Source organism: Argopecten irradians, chromosome 12 (genome assembly GCF_041381155.1).
Source record: "Argopecten irradians isolate NY chromosome 12, Ai_NY, whole genome shotgun sequence".
NCBI lineage: Eukaryota > Metazoa > Mollusca > Bivalvia > Pectinida > Pectinidae > Argopecten > Argopecten irradians.
This window is the reverse complement of record NC_091145.1, coordinates 20,975,808-21,000,005: the sequence shown is the minus strand read 5'-3', so window position 1 is coordinate 21,000,005 and position 24,198 is coordinate 20,975,808. Positions and strand designations below refer to the sequence as shown.

Sequence of the window (24,198 nt, the reverse complement as noted above, 5' to 3'; positions counted from 1 at the left end):
AATGTTGTAAAGTGAGCAACTTTTGTAACTAAAGAAAAATACTAATTTATCTGTTCCTGTTTTTGATAGAGAAAAATACTGTTTGTCAAAACGGGTTGCTCTTGCTTTTGAAGCTGATGAGTTTGGTTTTTTTTTTAGATTTTTTTCTTTTTTTTAAAGTTTTTCTCTTTTTTTTCAATTTTAAAGTTTCGTTCTCCTCATAAAGGTTTGTCTTTGAGCTCTAGTCCATCATGGAGACTTGCTTGTGTTTTAAATCATGACAGTCCGTCTCTAGCTTATCGTATAGTATTTAGGACAGTATTATACTGCTAATGACTGTGGCAGTGCGCATCGGGGATTTCAGCATTTTAGGCAATATCACTATCACAAAGAGAAACTACTCTGTTGGAAGAGCTTTAGCATTGTGCCTCCTTCCTTATTACGTTAATTGCGACTCATTCTCATTCATCGCTTCATTTATATGCATACTGTTTTCATCGTATTTAAATATCTTCTAAAGATATGTCCTTTCTATCGATAAAGCTCCATTCTGCATGCAAAATATATAAATATATTACGGCAAACGCCATGAAATACATTAGTTCAACTTTAAAGTCCTAAAATTACCTTGATTTGTTCATATTTCAAGGCAACATGTCTGGCTTCACTTTTAATTGATACATCTCGACAAAACAAATTACTTAGGACTATACTTCACACGCATCCATTATTCTGGGATAAATATAGAATTTGATAGCTATTCAAGTAAACTCTTTAAACAAAAGTTTCTGAGAAATTGGGCAATTAAAAGACCATCACTTGTTATAAAATTATCCCACAGCGAGGCACCAAGTACATGTATTGACGTACCATGATGCTGAGGCGGTGGTATACTTCCTGGTGATAATCATCGATTGCATTGTACCGACACGTCTTTCGGTAGAACAATCAAACCGGTAATGATCCATGAAAAGTCCATAACCCTCTTCATGCTAGACAAGCATATAGACATATATAAACCAGTTACCATAATCGATAGTCTTATCAAAACGACGCCAAGAATGCCTGTACACCATTCGGATTGGAGGCCTTTAATTGGTGTTGATCTCAAGTGTTTACCATCAGTGTTCACTGATGCGTGACCAATCACCGCCACAAATTGAAGGGAGTATCGATTGAAGAGTTTTGGTGCCTTAATGAAAATCTTATTATTTACCATCCTAAACTTAATGGAATTCAGTGTCATCTTGCAACCAGGGTTATACAATATCTAAGTGGTTAACATTTTGGACTGAAAAATGCAGGACACAGTGCATTCGTGAAATGCTTCCTATAGAAGTATGAAAACAAAGGGGACATTCTGACGACATTCTGCGGACATTTTTACTCATTAAACGTACTGAAAGCTTCATCTACTTGATCCCATACAGAATAATAACTTTATTATGAAGCACTAAGTTTCTGAATAAAACAACTGATTATCTTGCGCTTACAAGACAAAGTTGTTGACCGGATCTATATCAGACACCTTTTTTGTTATACAATCAATTCAACATAGCACTACGAGATTGATCCCTTTGGGGCTTCATCCACAGCTGAATCCAAAATTAATTATTTCTTGCTTCCATGCATGATTTTTTTTCTCACCGCCATATTCCATCTAGTTTTCATTATTGTTATCTTTTGTTAAGACAACAGATATGATCATCAGCAATTCCCGGGCGATGTCCTCATTGAATAGTGTACTTTCTATGAAGGGTTTTCACCGATATATTAAGACTAGAGCCTTCCACGAAGCCATCGACGAAAGGGCTTATGAAGATTTTTGTCGTCTCGTATTGTTAAGTGATAGATCATCCACACATGCATTTTTTGACGTCCACGAGAATCTGGTATTGGTAGCTAGTCGTTATGATAATGTCTATAATTTATGGACATTTGTTAGAAGAGATAACGGATATGTTTTGTCTAAACACTAGTTAGAACATGTTTGTTTGATGCCATGGACAAATGTAGTCTTTAGCCTAACAGAAGTATAAGGAACATGTTCATTCTATTTTGAGAGATTAGAGTAACACTGGTGCATACCGAATGGTTTGTGGATGGTAATTTTATTGAGAGTTGTAGGGAATATGAATAGAGAAGAAATAAGTGTTTTTTCCTAGACTTTTTTTTCAATTTTAAGATGACGACGACAACGACGACGACGACGACGGCGGCGGCGATGATGATAAATTAGCTTGATATTAGGAAAATCACGACGATGGTAGTGATGATAATATGAGATTATAATACCATTGAGAATGACGATGGCCAGTGAAAACTTGGTTAAAATAGTTTATTAAAAAATGACGTCAAACTATCGTTATGTTTGGGATATACTCATCTCGCATAGTTCTGAATGACTAGGTTGTCGTTTGTAGGAACTGTTAAGGGTGCAGGAGGTCATTATGGTTAGATAGGCCAATAATGGATTGTATTGAAGAGTGGATAATTAATTGGCTATCAACGAATGAAATCAAAGATAATATGGACATCCTCTTCACATAAACTATCATTATCTTCTTTGACACATCAGATTCCAACTGAAAATGAATTCCTGGTCGACCAGTACTCTGTCATTACATTGGCCGTATAGAGAACTATCAGGATAAAGAAGAAGGACTGAGTCCATCTAATGTTTAGTGATAGACATACTGAAGGAACTATCACAATAGCATACTCTCGGCACACTCGAGATCGTCTCAAATCATAATTGATTACCAATATTTGCATCCATACTTCTGCAGAATATTTTGAATATGCAAACATCGATTTGTGTTGGAGCTTAAGGACGGCTTATTTCCTCCATCGATTCTTTCTAATCGTCTTGTACTAGGGAACCTAGCAGGAGTCGTGCTCGGATTATAGTTAAGATGAAGGGCATCGTCTAATTAAACGTTATCGGGAAATATATTATGTGTACCGCAATATGCACATATTGCTCGCATTTCTTTTTTTTTTAATTCTAGATTACATGTACGCAAAAAGAAAAATAAGTGTTAGTCCAAAGGTTAAAGCTTTGTCTATATGAGAGTATATTAGTATGTTTTTTCTGAATTAAATGTCGGACTGAAGTCGATAACTATCATATATAGTAGATTACCGTTGATTAGCATTTTGAATCATAAACAGTAGGCAAGACGCGGTTATAAATGTAACAAAGACAAGGCTGACACTCATCTTAAATATCCAAACACCAAATACCATTGGAGCATACCGAGTATAACTATTGTCATTGCCCGTGATGGAGTGGTGCAATACATCCCTGTTGTCATGGGTAGTTATTGTCTAGGCCTCAAACTGTACATTTTGTAGAAGGATACATTTTTAAAGATTGATTAAATATTGCATCACTGAAAGAATCAAATTAATTGTACATTTAGGACATTCACCAAATTTATTATCGACTTTTAATAGATGATGTTATTTCTTAAACAAACACAAAAGAATGATCATATCTGTTTTTTATTTATTAATCTTTCTCAAACTGATGACATTATCGACATTTTCTTTTGTGTTTTCGTGTTTTTTTTAACCTTTCTAATTAAGACTTTGCCTCTTGATTGATTTCTCTATAACAAATATACATTGCCACGTACTAAGAGCAAGTAATAAAGCTAATTCCTACTTAAAACATCACCATGGTCTATAAAAGTAGTAGTTTCTGCTACTGTTTAGTGACCAAAATAAAGGAAGTGGGACAACTGCTGTGCTCGTTGTCGGTATAATAGTGTGCTTCAGTAAGAAATACTATAGATTAAGGAGATAATTACATTTGATTCTCACTTTATTAACTTGACATGCTATTCTTATGCAATATAATATATATTTTTAATGCAAGAGGAATCGAAAAAGTTTAAATTTACGCGGCCCTTGTAATATTCTCATCGCAGCTTTTTTATTCATCTCATCTTGAAAGTGATATTTTCTGAACTACATTTTTAATCTTTTATATTGACAAAGATTATCTGATGTGCATGTTAACTAAAAGAAGAACGATGGTCATAGGACGCCACCCTGAAGAATAATAAAAAAAGTGGAACATCAGAGCAAATATAACGTGTCTATATCTTTAAAAAGGGATAAATGCGTGGAATGCATCGTGGGGAAATACTTTACTCGATGTTTTGCATAACTTAATACCTGTTTGTTTGTTTGATTAATTAACGTCCTATTAACAGCTATGGTCATGTAAGGACGGCCTCCCATGTATGGGATGTGTCGCGTGTATGTAGTGCGAGGTGAGTGTTTTGGGAGACTGCGGTATGTTCGTGTTGTGTCTTCTTGTATAGTGGAACTTTTGCCCTTTTTATAGTGCTATATCACTGAACCATGCCGCCGAAGACACTAAGCAACATACCCCACCCGGTCACATTATACTGACAATGGGCGAACCAGTCGTCCCACTCCCAGTATGCTGAGCGCCAAGCAGGAGCAGAAACTACCACTTTTATAGACTATGGTGTGTCTCGGCCAGGGGACAGAACCCAGAGCCATCCTCACAGGGGCGAATGCTCAACTCAAGGCCAAAAGTGAGGCGGTGCCAAGGGAGGCATTAGGATAGATAAAGTCAGTTAGGAAGAAGAGAAAAATAACTTAATACAATGCTTTTCTGTGTTCCTAAAGAGTTGTCCTGTCCTTTTTAATCATAGAAATATATCTTATGACAATTATTTCGGTAAACGTCATAAAAAATGCTTTCTTTAAAGTCTTGAAATCTTTCATAAGTTAGGGTAATGCAACTGGTTTAATGCAGACATATTCATCAACACTCGTAAGAATGAGCATTTCACTTTATATATATACATAGGATCAGGATGCTCCTATCAATGAACGATTCTGAGAAATTTGGCACTTAAAAAGTCATCACTTCTTATAAAGCTTTCCCGCGGCGCTGCACCAAGTATTGACATACTTTGATGTTGCGGCGCCATGTTTACTTCCACATGTTAACCATCAATTGTCTTTCGGTAATGATCAATAAAAATCCTATGACCCTCTTCATGCTGGACAAGTGCAGTTGTATATAGACATACATAAATCAGTTACTATAATCGATAGTATTATCAGAACGACCCCAAAATACCTTTACGCTATTCTGTTTACGTACTGTTCTGAGGCGTTGATCCGAAGTGTTTACCATCGCTGGTCATCGATGCGTGACCAATCAATGCCACAAATTAAAAGACGTTTCGATCGAAGAGTTTTGGTGCCTTAATGTAATGCTTATCATTTACTATCATCAACTTAATGGAACTCGTTGTCCTCTTGATATCAGGGTTATATATGGCTTTAACTTTGAAAGGCACAAGGATGTGCCTAGGGCATACTTGTTCTTACACAATCCTACTAAATGATTTGTCAATGTGATCCTATTCAAGCATATAGTAATATTATTGATGCGAAGCATTGATATTCTGGGCAAGATAACTGATTATCTTATGCTAACCACCAGGCACTACTGATGACATGATCTATATCAGGGGCCCGTTGTCGTTTGTCGATGAATTCAATACGGCAAGACTGATCCCTTTGGGACGTCGTTCACAGCTGAATCCAAATTTGATTATTTTGTGCTATACTTTTCTCACAGCAATATACCATGTAGCTTTCATTACTGTTGTCTTTTGTTAAATCAACAGATACGATCATGAGCAATTCCAGCCGGGGTCCTCATTAATTCATAGTGTACTTTATATGGAAAGCTCATAACGATATATCTTGCATGGAGACTAAAACCATTGCCGAGCTAGCTTATACGATTTTGTGTCGTCTCGTGTTTCTATGGTGATGTATTGTCCTCGAAATGTTGGTCACATGTTTTTTCTGACGTTCAAAAACAATCAGGCAATTGTAGCCAGACGTTTTGACAGGTCATAAACTTGTATGGCTACTCGGCAAAGACGAATCGTCTTATCTCTAGAACATATATTACGGTATCTTAGTGGATGGACATTTCAAAGTCGCTGCTTTATGGAAACTGTTGATATTCTGTGGAACTCAACCTGTCTTACGGAAACAAGGTTCGGATGTAAAATCATATTTTATTATTGAAGTAGTATTTACATACTGTGTACGAGACACTGTTATGCGTTGACGCCTAATAGAACGAGTAATGGCATAGTAAAATGGTGTTGGTATACGTCTTGGTACATCGAAGGCATTATAAGATAGTGATAGTGTTGGGGAATGTTTGTTTCCCAATTACTTAACGGCTGTAGACTGAGGATGACATTGTGAAGTGTTGAATTATTTTATATTCTAGAGATGGCATTTTAGAATATTGACCATCTTTGTATAAAGAACACCTGCTTAATACAAACATTTTTTCTTGATCCAAAATTGTAAATTTTAACACAATATGAACTGTGTACAATCAAGACCATTAGACCTTGCTTGATTCCTTGTTTGGTTTTTATAGACAGATTTGACTATATATTATACGTAATGTTTAAGGGATAGTACAGATTACATTTGAATAACATTAGTTTTTATTATTGAGAATGGATTTTTAAAATCTCATTTAACTAGATGACAACGAATTTTTCATCTTTGAAAGACAAAGCTTTTATCTTTTCAATTAACTTTATTGTCAACTTGAAAACATCAGAGCCCATCTCAATATAGATTCCCGATCCCGAGGTCGACCAGTGCTTTGTCATTGGATTTGGCCTAATTGACAGCTATCGGGACAAATGACAAGGAATGGGTTCATCAGATATTCAGTATCATAATTATATATTCTCACTCACAAGATAGTGACCTTAAATAATGTATTATCCATATTCCCATCCGTACTTTTACTTCTACAGAATATTTTGATTTTATGCAAACATCGAATTGTGGTAAACTTAAAGAAGGTGTATTTCTACCATTGATTGCTCAACTTATTAACTTGTGCCTGGTCGTCTAGAAAGAGTCATAGTTGAATTTAAGGTGAAGGGCATCGTCTAACCAAATTTCGAAAAATTTGTATAATACATACCACAGTATGCATAGTTTGAATGTATTTTAGTTTCTCACGGCTTTATTGAACGCAAGCCAAAAAAACCATGGTCCTTAAATTAAGTATAGCCTTTGCAATTGTTTCTCCCCAGCTCTGCATTGAGATCTAAACGAAATTCAACCCAATTGCTGAAAAAATCTGTTACTGCTTTATTTTCCAAATATCTACATTAATGTTTAGTTTTGCGTTGTCATTCTTAACCTTAACTGTTTAATTAGTTTTATTAGTTCTATTCTATAAATACACCCGAAATTCATCACTAAAAGTAATTTTTACGAAGAAAAAAAATATCGTTGTCTTTGGTGTCATTTTTACTATTATATAAAGGCACAACAAGAACATACCGCAGCCTCCCAAAACGTAGACATTCACACACGCAACACATTGCATAAAGGGAGACCTTATCTTACCCCTTAACTCCCAAGATGTTTTAGCCGAGTTCCTGAAAATCCTATAATTTCTTTCAAAGTGATTTTTCACCCTTTTGCATCAAAAATGTTGGTAAAATACCCATATATATCTAGAAACTTTATATCTCAACCTTTTCAAATTTAGACCTTAGCTATTAATAGGAGGTTAAGCCCAATCAATTAATCAACCAATCAGTAGTGTCGGTAGTGGTATAGTTATGGACCATGCACAATACATAAACATCCGTAGACACAGACGCCCATTGATGTTCATTGATTGAGGAGATGAGACATACATGGTTATAACCAGAACACTAAAGCTTCTCTTTTGCCCAGTCTGGTATCTCAGAGTTATACCTATTGAAATAGCCTATGATGAACTGGTACGGTACCTCCTCATTGTCACGGGAAATTTGTCTGGTCATCAGCTGTAATATCTGTGTACGTCAAAGATTCCCATGATTCCGTGTTCTTATCTATTATTTGGCTTCCTTAGTCGGTGTACATATTTGAGCACTGGGGATTCTATATACTATGGGTTTACCTTGGTTGACATACACACGGACCAATGCACTTGTGATATTGTTTTCTATTGGAACACAGTTCTATATTGGTCGGCAAACTTATGGAATAATTGGAAAATGTTATCCTTTGATCTTTAGCAAAGTTGGTAGGCGTACGTAGGGGTCATGTACCTACATTCCTTTTCCTCTGTGATATGGCTACCGTGACATACTTACAAAGTCAAGGACTATTGTACCCTGTCATAGTACAAGAAACCGACCTCAAGTTATATTCTGTCTACAATTAGTGGAACAAGAAATATAGACCATGCATCGTCATTTTATGGCCGACGGCTTGTCATGACATCGAACTTATGGCAAACAAATACCATGCGATATATATGTTGTCGATACATTGGCACAATTTATTCTTGTATTTGTTATGCGTTTGCCACAGTGCCTAATGAAGACCATATCATGTGCTGTAGTAGATGTTGTTCATTATAGACCATATCATGTGCTGTAGTAGATGTTGTTCATTATAGATCATAGTATGTGTCTCGCACCGTCAAAGCTGTATGATGTCGTGTTGTGTAGATTACTCCGGTTGGTTGAAAGTGACGTCGTCTACGTTGTTTAAACATACGAAACAGCGTATTTGTTGGTACGAATATTTTTTGTTTGTAGTGTCCTTTATGAAATGTTTGTTGTTTGGTCTTTTTAAGGGATTCCACTTTACTTTACTTATCAATTTATGCACGTGAATTAAATAATTCAACGCACGTTCATAAAACATACATTTTGATAACTTTAGTAAACATTGTATATACATCCTACTAATCTGTTTTCGTAATAACACGTTTACCAGATTAACAATGTTTTCCTTTGCACCAATATACCCTAACCGCACAAAATGATGCGGACTATTGTCCAAATCAAAGATAGTGTGCATACCAGGAAATATATTGTTCATCAAAGCGGTCGCTGTATTATCTATACCAGTCACAATGATGAATTGCCTCGATAGACTCGTAAGCTCCCGTCTAATTTATCTATCGTTTATCAAGTTTAATCAAACGATCTTAATGACGAAATCAATACCTACTTCCTTTGATATAGGGGCTAATCTTGGCCAATCTTCCCTCAAAGGAATATATGTCATTCAGGGAATGGTTCTGCCTGCTAGTCGATTCATCAGGCCTCTTTGTACATTCCGATGAGTTTTTGTCCCGATCATATAATGCATACGTACTATAATGTATATTTGTAAAAGAGAATGCGTATTGTTTGCACCACCAATCCCAAACATTAAAAAGGCCGTTTATAAAAGATGGTTCCTGTGATTTTTGTATAAAAGTCTGAATTTGCTATTATACATGAGTAAAACTTAACGCATTTCTCTTGGGTATGTTATTTTTTCATAGGTCAACTCATATTGCTCTTGTTCGAGGATGTTTACAGGGTTTACATATCTTTTAACAAGTACCAAGACTATGATGTTACAGCTGTAATACACGAGAGATGAATCAATAAAATGGTAATTATCATAAAATCAACAGCAAGAAACAAAAATTAAGTAGATAGAAAAGTGTCCATATAAGGAGGAGCTTACACCATTTAATATTGTGGGTTTTACAGCTGTTGCATCAGAAACAAATCGGCTTGAAAAACGTTAAAATCATGAAATTAACAATTACATGTAATTAACGAAACGTCGAGAAACTCTGGGTTTATAAACAATAAAGAATACCTGATCGCCACAACACAAAGACGTACGAACTTACATAAAAAAACTTGCTTAAACACAGATAGTTCAAATAATGGAATGGTGTCATCCTTACGACTGACCTATAGAAAATATGCAACGGTGCACATTATACAATGTACATTACAGATACACATTATTGACAGATTGTGTTTAAGTTAGGTAACACATACAAGTTTAGGGCAGTAGATTGTTGATATCAAAACAGAGTCGAATATTTCGTGTCCGTTTTAATATGTCATTAACGTGTGTGCGTGTGTACGTTTTAATGCTATAGAAGTTGTTGATGAAGATCTCTTGGTATGTTTATTTTCCTTTAAATTTATTTTGATTTAAACCCACGAAGAATTGATAGGCCTTCACCTCCATTATCATGCCGGTTTGAATTTTATATGCGGGCCAAGGACGAACCTTTTCCCACTGCACTCAATTAGAGAAAAAGACCGAACGACCTAAATGTACTTAGAAAATCGTGTCATAATATTTTCACTATTAATTGGATGAGTGCTAAATAACATCAGAAAGCAGAGGCATAACAATTAAGCAATAGGTAATACCCAGGCATATATAATACATTAATGTACAGCTTTATATCAAAAATTTTAATACGTCGCTTTATCCATAAAATGAATTAAGTTGAAGGCCTTGATGGATAGCAGATACACTCGTGTCTTGGAATCGGTCCACGGATCTGCAGTATATACGTAGACCATTGATTTTATTTAATTTCCTTTTTTCATATAGCCCAAGGCCACTTCTTCCCTACTAGAAAATAAATATACCTAGTGCCATCAGCATATATTGTTAACATCGATGTAATGGAATATTTATGGAGAATAATCCAATAACAACTGAATCGAGCAGAAAACTGATTTGACCTTGAGGAACTGCATTCCCATGGTAGTCTTCAAGCATGCATAAAAATTAGTAATATAAAAGGGCCAATATTACAAAGAAAACACAACACGAATATACCGCAGCCTCCCAAAATATACTTTCAACCACACAATCCGTAAATGATTTATCTTAAATTCATAATTCGTCTGTCATTTTATTCAACTTTAGATTTTGTTTTATTTTATGCAGTCAACGCACACTTGTTCCCTACTGAAGAATAAATTAAATGCCCTAAGTATGCCTAGTGCGCATGCGTTTTCTTTCATAACATACCTTATAGAAATTAATACTAATACTAACATGTGAAAAGAACAACTGAATTGGCCTTGAAAGAAAACTTTTCTAATGCATTATTTAATCAGTCAATTTTCACTGAGCAAGTTTTCGAACCTGCATTACTGTTACACATAAAAGGATACTATCTTTATGCACTGATGTCATAATAAATCATAGAACAATGCGCTCTGGGACAAATTTCAACCAAAATGCCTTCCATCGAAGTTTTCTTCGTAGATAGAATTTAATAATTGTATTTTTGTAACAAATGTCGACATTATCCTTGTCAACCTAGTCAAATAGTACTATAATATCGCACAATACCTGAAATTAAATTTGGGTATGAGACTTTAGTTTGTTGTAGAGTGGCACTATGTATTACGTCTGAATGACGTTGTCTGTGGTGTGCATTGACAATAATACAGTGCTGTTTCGTGTATGCCGCTGGAAAATCTAAATGAACAGAGTGAGTCACCTTTGCATGGAGCATTGCGACAAGGTGGTGGAGGCCAGGCTACAGGAAAGTGTAAAGAGGTCAATTGCATGCATTCATTTTTGAGAAGCGATTGTTTTGTTTTTTTGGTGTTTATTTTTTACATCTGAAGCACAAAGTTGATAATGTTATTTCCACGCATTCAAGTTTTTTTTGTTTTCAATTTCTGCTGTCACATTCATATGGCATAAACAATTGTTACATGTATTAAGCAACCATAAGCAACCTAGTGATATATTGTCAATATTCCTAGCCATTCGATCATAGAGGCCATTTTCATAGACAACGTCTTATGCAATCTTAAGAAGGAAGCAACGCTTATCAATACAGGACACCTATAGAAAAAAGGATTTTATATAGAGAGATAACTTATTTGTACTCATATTATCTATATCATTTACAAGTTTATTGAAGGTGTTTCGGAGTATTTTGGACTAAAACATTACTGGACGTTGTTTTGCATTATACCACTAGTGCAACATTGGTATATCTATATAATGATCCGAAAAAAGTATTATGAAAAAAAGTGATAGAAAAATCATTGTTTCTTCAGTACAAGTTCCTAAGAAATACAACAAAACATTTCCTGATTCTAATTGAACCTGTTCTCCGGAACTTCTTCTAAAGCAATTACTTTGCGTGGACAGTAGGTGACAGGCATTAATGGTACATCACACTCGGGGTTTCTCTGGACATTAAGATAGACTCTATATAGCTGTACAGGTAGTTGTACGTCCCTTATGGCCCCTGTGTGTGTATGCTCTAGGAAACCTGTCGAATTATGACGGGGGGGTTGGCATTCTATATCTATCATATAACGGAAATATTCTTCCGTCTGGTAATGCATGACTTCATTGGTATGTAAATTGCGATACATAGAAATTGCCAGGGCAATCTATTTTTTTGTAGATTAAGTGAGAAAAAAACAAGAGGAAATACATCGATCTACTTGTAGTTCTTGATAATTGCGTCATGTGATCACCACTACCTGAGACCCATAAGTAACCTAGTGATATATTGTCAATATTCCTAGCCATTCGGTCATAAAGGCCATTTTCATAAGACAACGACACCTGCAATCTTGAGAAGGAAGCAACGCTTATCAATACAAGACACCTATATTAAATGTTTAAAAAAAAAGAGAGGGAAAAATACATTTAAGCCTTTCTCTTCTAAATTTAATATGTTATATATCCGTTAAAAGCTGACGATCTTTTGTTTGTTTATATCACAGGATTTCATGTTCTTATGATTTTAGAAAACGAAATTATGAATAATATATAATGGAACACATGACTTGGGCTTTCTAAATGATAGGTTTTCGCTAGATTGCTCCAGGTTATGTCAAAACACGCGTTGATCAATCATTCATCATAAGAAATAAAAACATGTAACATAAACACAGGTTGAAAATATAATATATTTATTTCATAAATCCAGCCACAGGTCCCTGTAAAACACGGGATATACCGGTATCACTAATGGTAGAGACGATCAAGTCACCCTTCAATATTTAATGACCCCCTATCTGATGGCTCGGGTTGTCTCTGTGATTGTGTAATGTCGTTATATCGGTGGTGTATCACGAAAACAAAAACGATTCTTTGAAATCAATTATAACATCACAAATTGCTGTTGTTTGCCTAAAATAGAATACAGGGGTTCATAAATAGTTAACTATTACGGTGGTATATGTTGGTATGGGTAGAAGACAGCAACACTGCAGTGATGTTTAAACTTGTCAATTGCACATTGTATGCTTTCATTTTCGAAAAAGGTTTGTACATCTAAAGTAGTTGACATGTTGATATATTATATAATTTCCACACTTTCCAATAGGCATTGTTATACATCTATTCACTAGTGCGTTGATGAGCCAATATACAAATGCACCAATGCCAAAGAGACAATTGCAAAATAAACATACCCCCGGATCTGGTTTCGCAGAAACTACGAAAAATGCCTTCACATCGTTCGTTTGGAAACATGACTATCGGAAATTCCTCTAACACAATTACTTTGCGTGGACAAGAGTTGACAGGCTCTAATGGTATAGAAGACTCGGGTTCTCCGGCCACTTACATAGACTCTGTATCGCTATAGTCCCACACATGTCTGCTAGGTCTTCGATGTGTGTGTCGTCCAGGAAAAAACTGTCGAATTATGACGAGAGTTTGGCATTCAATAGCCATCATATATCGAAGCAGTCTCCCGTCTGATAACGACCGGATTCATTGGTGTGTGTAATATACGTCCTGTAGATAGTCTTTGTCATGACATACAAGATTTATGTAGTAAAGAAAACCCAGAAAGTACATCGATCGTCTTCTAGTATTTGATAACTGCTCCATATGAGACCGCAACACGAGACTGCAATCTTAAGGAGCACTCTTTATAATACCGATCAATGCATGATAACTGTATAAGATATCATTCGAAAAAAAAAGTTCACCTTTCACCTCCATATACATTGTGTGACATATCCCTTTAAAGCTGACTATTTTTGTTTGTTATATAACAGTTCATATTCTTAAAATGAAATAATTTTGAACAAATATCAGGTTAGATATTAGTTCCCGACATAGAATTTATGAATAATATACAATGGAACAGGCACTTGTGTTGGGCTCTCTGTGTAGTATGTTTCCTTGGTGTTGCTCCAGGCTCTCCAGGCTATGTCAAAACACGTCACAGTCAATTACTGTATGTTATGTCAAAACACGCCACAGTCAATTACTGTATGTTATGTCAAAACACGTCACAGTCAATTACTGTATGTATGATACAAATAAAGCATGTAACATAAACAGAGTTTAAAGATATAATCGATTTATTTGGCAAATCAAGCAACATGTCCCTATAAAACACGGAATATACCGGTATCACTGATGGTAGAGACTATCAATTCGCCCTTCAATATTTAATGACCCCCCTATCAGATGGCTCGGGTTATCTCAGTGATTGTGTAAGGTTTATAGTTATGTCTATTGCGTAACAGAAATACAAAAATCATTATCCCGAATCACATTTGACACAAATCGTTGATGCTTGCTTAAAATAGAATGAATGTAAAGGAGTTATTAAATTATTGAAAAGTCTTCAGATAGTTATATCAACCCCTGACATTTATACAATGATATTTATTTAATACTTGAAAATTATGTTTGCTACCATTGAGTCCAAGCATTCAGTCTGGAAACAATCTATTCGACTACCAGGTGGCTGGCTATTTAGATTGCTGTTAGTCTGAAAAATTGTTAAAAATATATATCCTGATATCAGATATAAATTATATATTCTATATTGAGTTTTATGTAACGCCTGTTTTGATTAGGTTCATAGACATTGCTGATGTTGTCGTGACGATGTTGATACTGGTAAATACGATTTCCATATCATTAAATGTCGATCGCGAGAAAATCGTTACTGCAAACGAACTGCCAAATTCAAAATGTAATCGAAACATAGAACCTTATGCAATAGATAATTCCTATTCTATTTCGTTATTAGCTTTCAGAAATGTCTCTTCAATCGATAACCGTGAGTTGCTATCCCCAAGATAACAATATCTGGGAAAAAACATTCTCAAAATAAAGGATCCGTCATTTGATACTCACTTTGGAACTAAAAACAAAACATAGACTTTATAATACTTTGAATTATTAGGTTATGTTATCTTATATTAATTCACGACGTTCGCTGGGAGAGATGTTTCTGAAAGCTAGTAACGAAATAGAATACAAATTATCACTAACATTAAGTTTCACCATTACTGATAAACTGAGAAGACACGGCACACATGGCAATTAGGAATAATAAATAATGACAGCTTTGATTGCCTCATTCATTACATTTGACAGCCATGGAATATTATATGGACCAAAATTGATATATAAGGGGTACGATAATACAACATCCACATGGCTGATTAGCTTGTATTTTTTTCTGTGTTATATACATATGTATGTGTAATTTTCATTATGATGCGTCGTGTTTCGTGTTGTGGCAATGACTGCAGAATAATCCATTACAAAGCAGACACTGTGTAAAACTACCTGGGTATTCGGAATCTATGTTTAAACTATCCCTATGGAATACATGGTGTAATCGTATCGCAGTTGATATCATATACCTAGATGACTACGATAAAGTGTTTCCTCCATTCGGATCTCCTCGGGGAACTACTTGTATTTCAGCGACAATGTCCGATGAGATCACGAATGATTTTCTCACGACAGTGGTGCCATGGCAATCTCATAGAAACGGACTTATCAAATTGTTTCTGACAACTTGACAAAAGAGTTTTGACGTGTGCATTATAAAGCTGGACTGTCAAGAGAAAGAGGCAACTATAATTACATTTTGTAAAATCTCGATGATGGTATCAAACCGTATGTACGGGTAGGTCTGCACACTTATCCTTAATTTACGTTGACGTGCGGCCGGATGTTCCAAAGACTCGACCTTTCTGTGAATGATCCCAAAATACAGCTCCGAGAGTAATATAGCGCCAATTACGCCAGTTTATATTGTGTTTTGAACATTAAATAATAAACATTAGGATAGTGTGCAGCTAGAATCAATGAATGCTGCGTGAATTAAATGTTCAGTAATTTTGATGTATATGCTTCCGATTAGTCAGTATCTGACATTTATGTTACCATTTCCGTGTACAAGTAATATTTAATTATACCCTCCTGTGTAAGATAATGACAGACTAACTGAATTAATGTTTCAGACCTGTCAGTTATTATTTAAAAGCACATCAACCTGAGCCTAAAACTCCAGTTCCAGAATTGGATCTATTCAACTCTGGTATTTTGGTTCCCAATAGTGATAAAGTACTATCGACTACTCAAGAGACGCTAGTGAAAATAATCTACATAGATTAATAGAAATATATTTCCATAACTGTATGGATAGTTAGAATCATAGTCTTGTATGGACTCTGGAAACCATCAACCTAGATTAAAGTATATACTACGCGACGTCACCGAAGAAATTGTATTGCTTCTAGATGCAAGTTTTAGTACAATATCCTTTTATTGATAACAGCATCAAAATTACAGCCCTTTCGTTAGAGAGGAATTTTGTTTGTTTTTCACCTACCTGGTAACTCAAACAGCAGTATAGCAATAGAGTTATATGCTACCTTGATGTACGGTAAATTTTATGGGAATAGGTCAACAATACAAAGTTGCTCAACCTTTCTAATCGTGCATGTAATTGTTTCAAGCATAATTTGACATTATGAAAATATCTGTAAGTTCGAGGCAATTAACCATTGAAGAAATGATAAAGGAAAAATTAGGATTTATTATAGTAAAACTGTTTTCCTAAAACTAACGACAGATTTTTACTGATCTATAGTGTTGTCCGTTCTTTAACCCGAGAACGATTCCCAGTAGTCCCATCTAAAAAACAACTCACAAAATATCTGGGCCTTTGACTTTATATTCTTCCCTAAAGAAAAGAAATTTAATGATCATGAAAATTTATCAGCCATCTTTGTCATAAAGGAGCAATAGCGCTGTGTAGAGAGTATTAAAGCAACACGTGTTGTGTCTATAGAGTATAGCCTAATATGGGGTTAATACCCCATAAATCAAGAGCTGTGTGCTATGTTAACATAACACTTACAAAAGCCATCGTTTCGTATTCCCATGAGGGGGAAGCACAATAAATGCACAACCATAGTTTCGTATTCCTGTGAGGGATAAAATTACTCGCAGTAGTGTAAGAATACTAATGTTACTTTTTCATAATGCGTACATTGTGTATAGATATAGCGAATAATATATATCCCTCATGTATCATGAACGTGTGATCGCCAGCGTTCCAGCATTTGTCCGTATTCGGTCCCTGGCAACATATTCATTTTACCTTCAAAACAATGTTATTCGTGTTACCTATCTAAGAAACCAAAACGTTATATGAGTGTTTCATAGCTCGGCTGAGAGTTCTGTTATCAGAAGATTAGAACATGAGTGAATAAAAGCAGTATTTGCCCTAAAGAAAGGTTTACCCAAGGTCACATATTTTTGTATGCTTATTTGAAAGTGTGCCTAAACATAATTTTGATCGAGGGTTCAAAATTATTCGTTTTTCTCTACATTTGTAGATCTGTACATCTATATCATTTTGTGGCCAATGAAAAGATTTATCCACAACAGTGAAAAATGTCATATCGAAGCATATCACATTTTACACGAGGATGAAAAGTGGTGTCACTGTTCGATAAACTGTGTCTACTTTCAAATTACATAATAAAGTAGATGCACATGAATTACATGTATTTTATGTTTACTTCCCGTGTTATGGGATGGGTAGACTAGATGATGATAACTTTATTTGTACTAGCAATATTTTACTGAACATTCAGGTATACAAATCATATGCAGGAACTCGTACAAAAGTCTTCCATTTTCTACCGTGGTTTATCTTGATTAAAATCCTCATTGGACCCTTGCCAGAATCGTTTACTGATTAAAGTTACAATATATTCAACATATTCGGAAACACGCATAATTTCGTGTGACAAATATTAATTAATCGTTTTCTCCACAAATATTTTTCTTGATTCGTTAGGTACCTATTGATACCAGTAAATGACAAATGAACGCAATAGTAATGGGTTGCTATTCTTACAAAGAAATCGTATTCATTAGCTACATTGTACTCGGGTCCCATCGATACTCGGCGCCCAATCTCCGCAACCTCACTGATATAAATTATACAGTTAATGTCTGAAAACTCATTTACCACCACAAGTAAAGCAAATAAACACAAATCGTGAGGATGAATAAAGCACAAGCAACGCAAATATATGCATATTCGGTGGAGTAATAAAGCACCAAACGACTTCCATCCTACAGAATTTCTGACGCCAAATCAGAGGTCTAATTTCTATAAGTAAAGGAAATCTTACCAATCCAATCCAATAGTACATTGAAATGTCTCAAAGCATTATTGAATTATTAAGTAACGTTTGGTATAGGCCCGATTCCTCTTGACTATTGCTCCATCGGCCTTTGTGTACACACTCTGTACGCTTATGCTTCTTAGTTTACCTTACCTCGTTATATTACCCGATGGATCTCTATGATTATTTTAGATATGACATCAGAAGTTTGACTCCTTTTTGCAGTGCCTTATGGTGTCACAATTAGTGATAGATAGTGATGGTAACTTGACCGATTTATATGCGTGGGTACCGATTTATATGCGTGGGTGGTTGGTGAGTTGGTTGATTGGTTAGTTAGACCATCAACAACTAAGGCCATTAAAGGATGGCATCCCTTGTATGCAATGTGGTCCATATGTGAATGTTTGTATGCTTTTGGAGGTATAATCGTGTTGTGTCTCCTTGTGATAGTGGGACCCTTGCCCTTTTCATAGTGCTATCCCACTGAAAGTACCACCCCCCTCCCCGGTCACTTCTTTACTCATCCTCTTTATAAGCACTGAGCAAGAGCAGAAACTTCCATTTTATAGACTATGGTATATGGCAGCCAGGGGACATAACTCAAAGCCAAAAGTGATGTTGTCGATGATGACGCGGCGAGTCTATCCTCCGGAGGCCCTGGGTCTTGCACCTTTCTTGTAAACCGTGCAAAAATGAGAAGAGAAAAAATAACACTTTTTGTTAAAGTTAGTCTCTAAGAGTACATGTGATAAAATCAAATCATACGTCAAGCCTACCCTATTAGGCGAAGACTAGACTCTATCTTCCCTCTTACCTCTAGCTGCCACATCCTTTTAATTTGTCACCAAAGTGGATATGTCTTTTGCGTGTTCACCCCGTCTACAATTTAATCTATATAACATCTTCAGTAATTCTATTTGGAAAACCCATGCCTTCATTTGACCTCTGGGGTACAAATATCAAATGGTTTACTTTTACTCGGTGTGACAGGTGACATTACAATTACCGAGTTGGATGCTGTAGCAGCCGGATTTACTGAATCCGGAAATGTTGATTCAGTGGAATCAATTCTATAACAGGTTTCCTGGTTTTGTCTGTAGACTTAGGAAGGATTACAATATATTTCAGAATCATGCCATCCTAACAGGAAACCTGTTAAGTCTGTGTCTTCCCATGAATTAGAGAAGAGTACGATGATGTCGATGACGATAACATTAGCGACATAAAGTGGGATAAGCTATATATATAGATCTACACAAGCGACCACCTGTATCACTTGCATAATAAGATCACTTTCTTGGCATTCCAAATGACCCCGCGACACAATTTAACCTGTGTGATAAAGACCACATGTGTTTGTCTTTTTAGTGGTTGATTTGTTAATTGCTAAAGTATAAACGTCCAATTAGACATTTTTATCAACAAAGTAACTTCATTGAGTCGATTTTTGCGATGTGTCGAACAAATCTTTCAGTCTAAATTGTTCTCTTACAGTATACTAATTATTTAACCACAAACTTTTGTGAGTCGAATTATTCTATGAGTCGAAATTACTTAAAACATTATAGCAATCAAAAGAAAATTATTACCTTTGTGTCGAAAACAATGTCGTTGTACACGGAGCTTAACCTTTCACTTCGCCAGCGCGTTGACATATATTGCATCTCCCGACTGTATCGTTGACCTGGTTGTTTATGTAATTTTGAGATGACCCGACTAGAGTTCACATTCACAGTCCATTTTTACATGCGCTTAGTTGATGAAAAGTGTGTTGATGTGGTAGTGGGATTTATGTTTTATAATGTACTATTTTAATGACATATGCCAAAGACACAAAACAACACACCCACCCGGTCACATCATACTAACAACCGGCAAACCAATTGTTCAACTCCATTAATACTAAGCACTAAGCCGGAGCAGAATTTTTATGCCGGGGGACAGAATCTTTGTCAAAGGAATGAACCCTGAATAACTATTAGCCCATGTTTAGTCGTCTTTTATAACACGATGACCAACTTACAATACTTTTCAAACATGTTGCAAGAATTGACATACAATGACTCAGGCATGTTTATAGGTTAATTTGAAAAATAACGTCATGTGGTGAAGATATCAGCGTTGCAATATGGTTCATTTCAGAGATTTATTGAAAAAAATACTAATACAATGTACACTTAATGCTTGCAAAACCTTTGTTTCATGTTTGATCGCGACAGGGAAATGTTACAAGTATCGCATCGTCACTTACAGCGTCAATTGACTCGTGATTTCACATAAACAATGTGTGCATTAAGAGGATCTGTTTCCATCTACACCGAGACAGACTATGCTGAGGAAAACTTTCAACAAATTATATATCTATTGACTTCAATGCAGGGTCGTTTATAACTCATTGTCGTGGATAAGGTCATCATTATTCATACATAAGGTTTAGCTGGTAAATAGTACACTAGAGTCTGTACTAGATAATAACCCATCCTTATTACATACCGATTACTGTCACATTGACCTTGGTAAAGCGGAACCTTTGGTTATAACCACACATAAAGTAGGACCTGTTTTCAGTCTGAAACTTTTTTTTCGTAAAGCATAGGCTAGATGTGAAACAAACGACCATTCCAAAAACGGGAGTTGTGTTGATTATGAAACAGCTCCTCGCATAGCAGGACCTATGTTAGATAAGAAACCTCTATTCATACATCAAGGCATACATCTATGTATGTTAAATATAAAACCATCCTTCGTATATTAGGTTATATGATATATACTAGTATGAGACAACCCTTCCTAAAGCATGACCAATGTGAAACAACTCTTAATTTGCCTGTGTTAGATATAAGACAACCCTTTATTTGCCTGTGAGATATAAGACAACCCTTTATTTGCCTGTGTTAGATATAAGACAACCCTTTATTTGCCTGTGTTAGATATAAGACAACCCTTTATTTGCCTGTGTTAGATATAAGACAACCCTTTATTTGCCTGTGTTAGATATAAGACAACCCTTTATTTGCCTGTGTTAGATATAAGACAACCCTTTATTTGCCTGTGTTATATAAGACAACCCTTTATTTGCCTGTGTTAGATATAAGACAACCCTTTATTTGCCTGTGTTAGATATAAGACAACCCTTTATTTGCCTGTGTTAGATATAAGATAACCCTTTATTTGCCTGTGTTAGATATAAGACAACCCTTCATACATCAGGATATGTGATAGAACTATACCGTCAATAGAAACTGCCAGCTCAGATGTACTCCTGCATGCCTATTTTGAAGTGTGTTGGGGTAATAAACTCATTAGTCTTATTTACTGTAGATTAAAATAGAGACTTGTCTTTTCTATCCCAGCAGATTCCCCAATGTCACGGTAGCGGCGGAAAGATACCAATTCCTAAAGACAAATTATAGATCTGTCACCTTTACCGACTGTTTCATGTCAATTGTGTTTACGTGTGTATACATCGTCAGCATTCCAAACCAAAAATTTATTTCCCATTATCTTTTCAAGGAATCGGTAATCAGTTGTGCTGCTTCTCACATGTTTATTGATTATTGAAATATTTTACTTTTTTTATTATGGTATCAAATTACTTTCTAAACATATCTGAAGCACAACTAACATCTCGTTTTTTAAGCTTTGGCATTTCTGGAATGGTAGCAAACACTCCATCTATTGGTCATAATTCAAGTTAATGCTTGGAGCCGTGATAAACTGAACGTTGGTCGATGATTTTTCCCCATTGATACTCTTACAGTCCTCAAACATAACTGAAAGGTTTCTGAGTTACTGTAACTTTGGACATTTTTTATTATGATACAATGGGGGTAGCTATGTTTGGGTACACTGTTTATTATGATACAATGGGGGTAGCTATGTTTGGGTACATTGTTTATAATGATACAATGGGGTAGCTATGTTTGGGTACATTGTTTATAATGATACAATGGGGGTAGCTATGTTTGGGTACATTGATTATTATGATACAATGGGGGTAGCTATGTTTGGGTACATTGATTATTATGATACAATGGGGGTAGCTATGTTTGGGTACATTGATTATTATGATACAATGGGGTAGCTATGTTTGGGTACATTGATTATTATGATACAATGGGGGTAGCTATGTTTGGGTATATTGATTATTATGATACAATGGGGGTAGCTATGTTTGGGTATATTGATTATTATGATACAATGGGGGGTAGCTATGTTTGGGTATATTGATTATTATGATACAATGGGGTAGCTATGTTTGGGTACATTGATTATTATGATACAATGGGGGTAGCTATGTTTGGGTACATTGATTATTATGATACAATGGGGGTAGCTATGTTTGGGTATATTGATTATTATGATACAATGGGGGTAGCTATGTTTGGGTATATTGATTATTATGATACAATGGGGTAGCTATGTTTGGGTACATTGATTATTATGATACAATGGGGTAGCTATGTTTGGGTACATGTTTATTATGATACAATGGGGGTATCTATGTTTGGGTACATTGATTATTGTAATCCACTTTATTTTCATGAGATAAACATTTCCGCATAATTTTGCGAGACATGTAAATCCATCCTCAATAAATAAAATTTATTATTATTATTAGACATCTAAAACGCGAATTTAAATATTTCGCGGATAATTGTATCAAAATTATAACAAATCGTAAATATACTGTATAACCCTTCATCAGGAATGTTTAAAAAAAATATTCTCGAATATGTTGAAACTGACGAAGGCAAAAAATGCGTACGCGAACATAAGGTTTACATAACTGTAAAGTTAAAAAAATATGGTCATAAGATTGAGATAGTTATTTTTGTATTTCTATGTTTCAGGGTACGTGAAAAATGTCCACAAGCCAACAGATAACATAATCCTCGTACATGCTGTGGAACTCAACGAGATTCTACATAATCAGCAATGGTACTCGTGTAAGTATGGGACAGCGCAGAAATATATATCTTATAGCCGACATACGTATACTTGTCCTTTTTCAGATGTTAAAATTATATGTAGTTGTATGAATAGCTTGATTATACTACATATAAGTACAGACTATGTTACCAAAGTGTTTATACTATGGAGGCTTAATTTATTCCTAAAATGAAAAAAACGGGGATTAGGTAGACAGAAGTTGTCACACTTTAGAAAGCATTTTCCTCACAAATATGTTTTATTCAAATATGAAATGATAATAAGATATACTATTACAGATGTGTTCATATATATATATATAAAGATAGAGACATAAATGGGGGGGATACGGTGAAATATATTTGCCTATATAACAAAGAGATCAGAGGCGGGTCACATTTCTTTAATTTTTAATCTTTCACTTGCAATGTATAAAACTACTATTGTTCTAAGATATAGTCACTACCTATGCCAACAAGGGAGGTTATACTCTACTACATTTTCTGAAGTCTGCTACTATAAAGGTATTATGAGACAACCGCACTGACATAGCTGGTCTGTACCCTGACTCCATATAAATGTTTTGCGGTTTCATGTTGAAAGGAACATCGTATAAATAGGTCAACAATTCTTTTGAAAACTGGTTTAAAAATAAAATGCTATCATATTTATATTTAGTTCAATCTCCAAACAAATACTCCAAGATCTCGTTTTTACTATTTTACTTTCCTTATAATCGTACTGATGCACAGAATCTTTAATTTCTCAACTCCAACTCACACTGGAATATCGGAAAAAGACAATGGGACTCGTGTAAATGAAGCTACATATGTGTAATGTTACTTTTTCTCTTGTTACAGCTCCGTACACCTTTAATAAAGACGTTCTGTTTACCTTACTCGAGGATGAGAAACGAAAGATCACGCACAAACTCGAGGAATTTGCTCAGCTCCTCAAGGAAAGACAGGTA

At 35.3% G+C, this 24,198-nt stretch overlaps 1 protein-coding gene across 2 annotated transcripts in view; it reads left to right on the top strand.

The window, feature by feature from the left end:
* Positions 1 to 24,198, top strand: part of LOC138336108 (universal stress protein in QAH/OAS sulfhydrylase 3'region-like) — a 60,240-nt gene that overhangs the window by 4,377 nt on the left and 31,665 nt on the right. Inside the window, exons 2-3 of one of the 2 annotated variants that reach the window (XM_069285413.1) lie at positions 23,150 to 23,245; positions 24,089 to 24,195. The exons of the other annotated variant lie outside the window; for it this stretch is intronic. Coding sequence (XP_069141514.1) covers positions 23,150 to 23,245; positions 24,089 to 24,195 — 203 coding nt within the window. The remainder of the gene's footprint in view (positions 1 to 23,149; positions 23,246 to 24,088; positions 24,196 to 24,198) is intronic. 2 annotated transcript variants of the gene reach the window in all.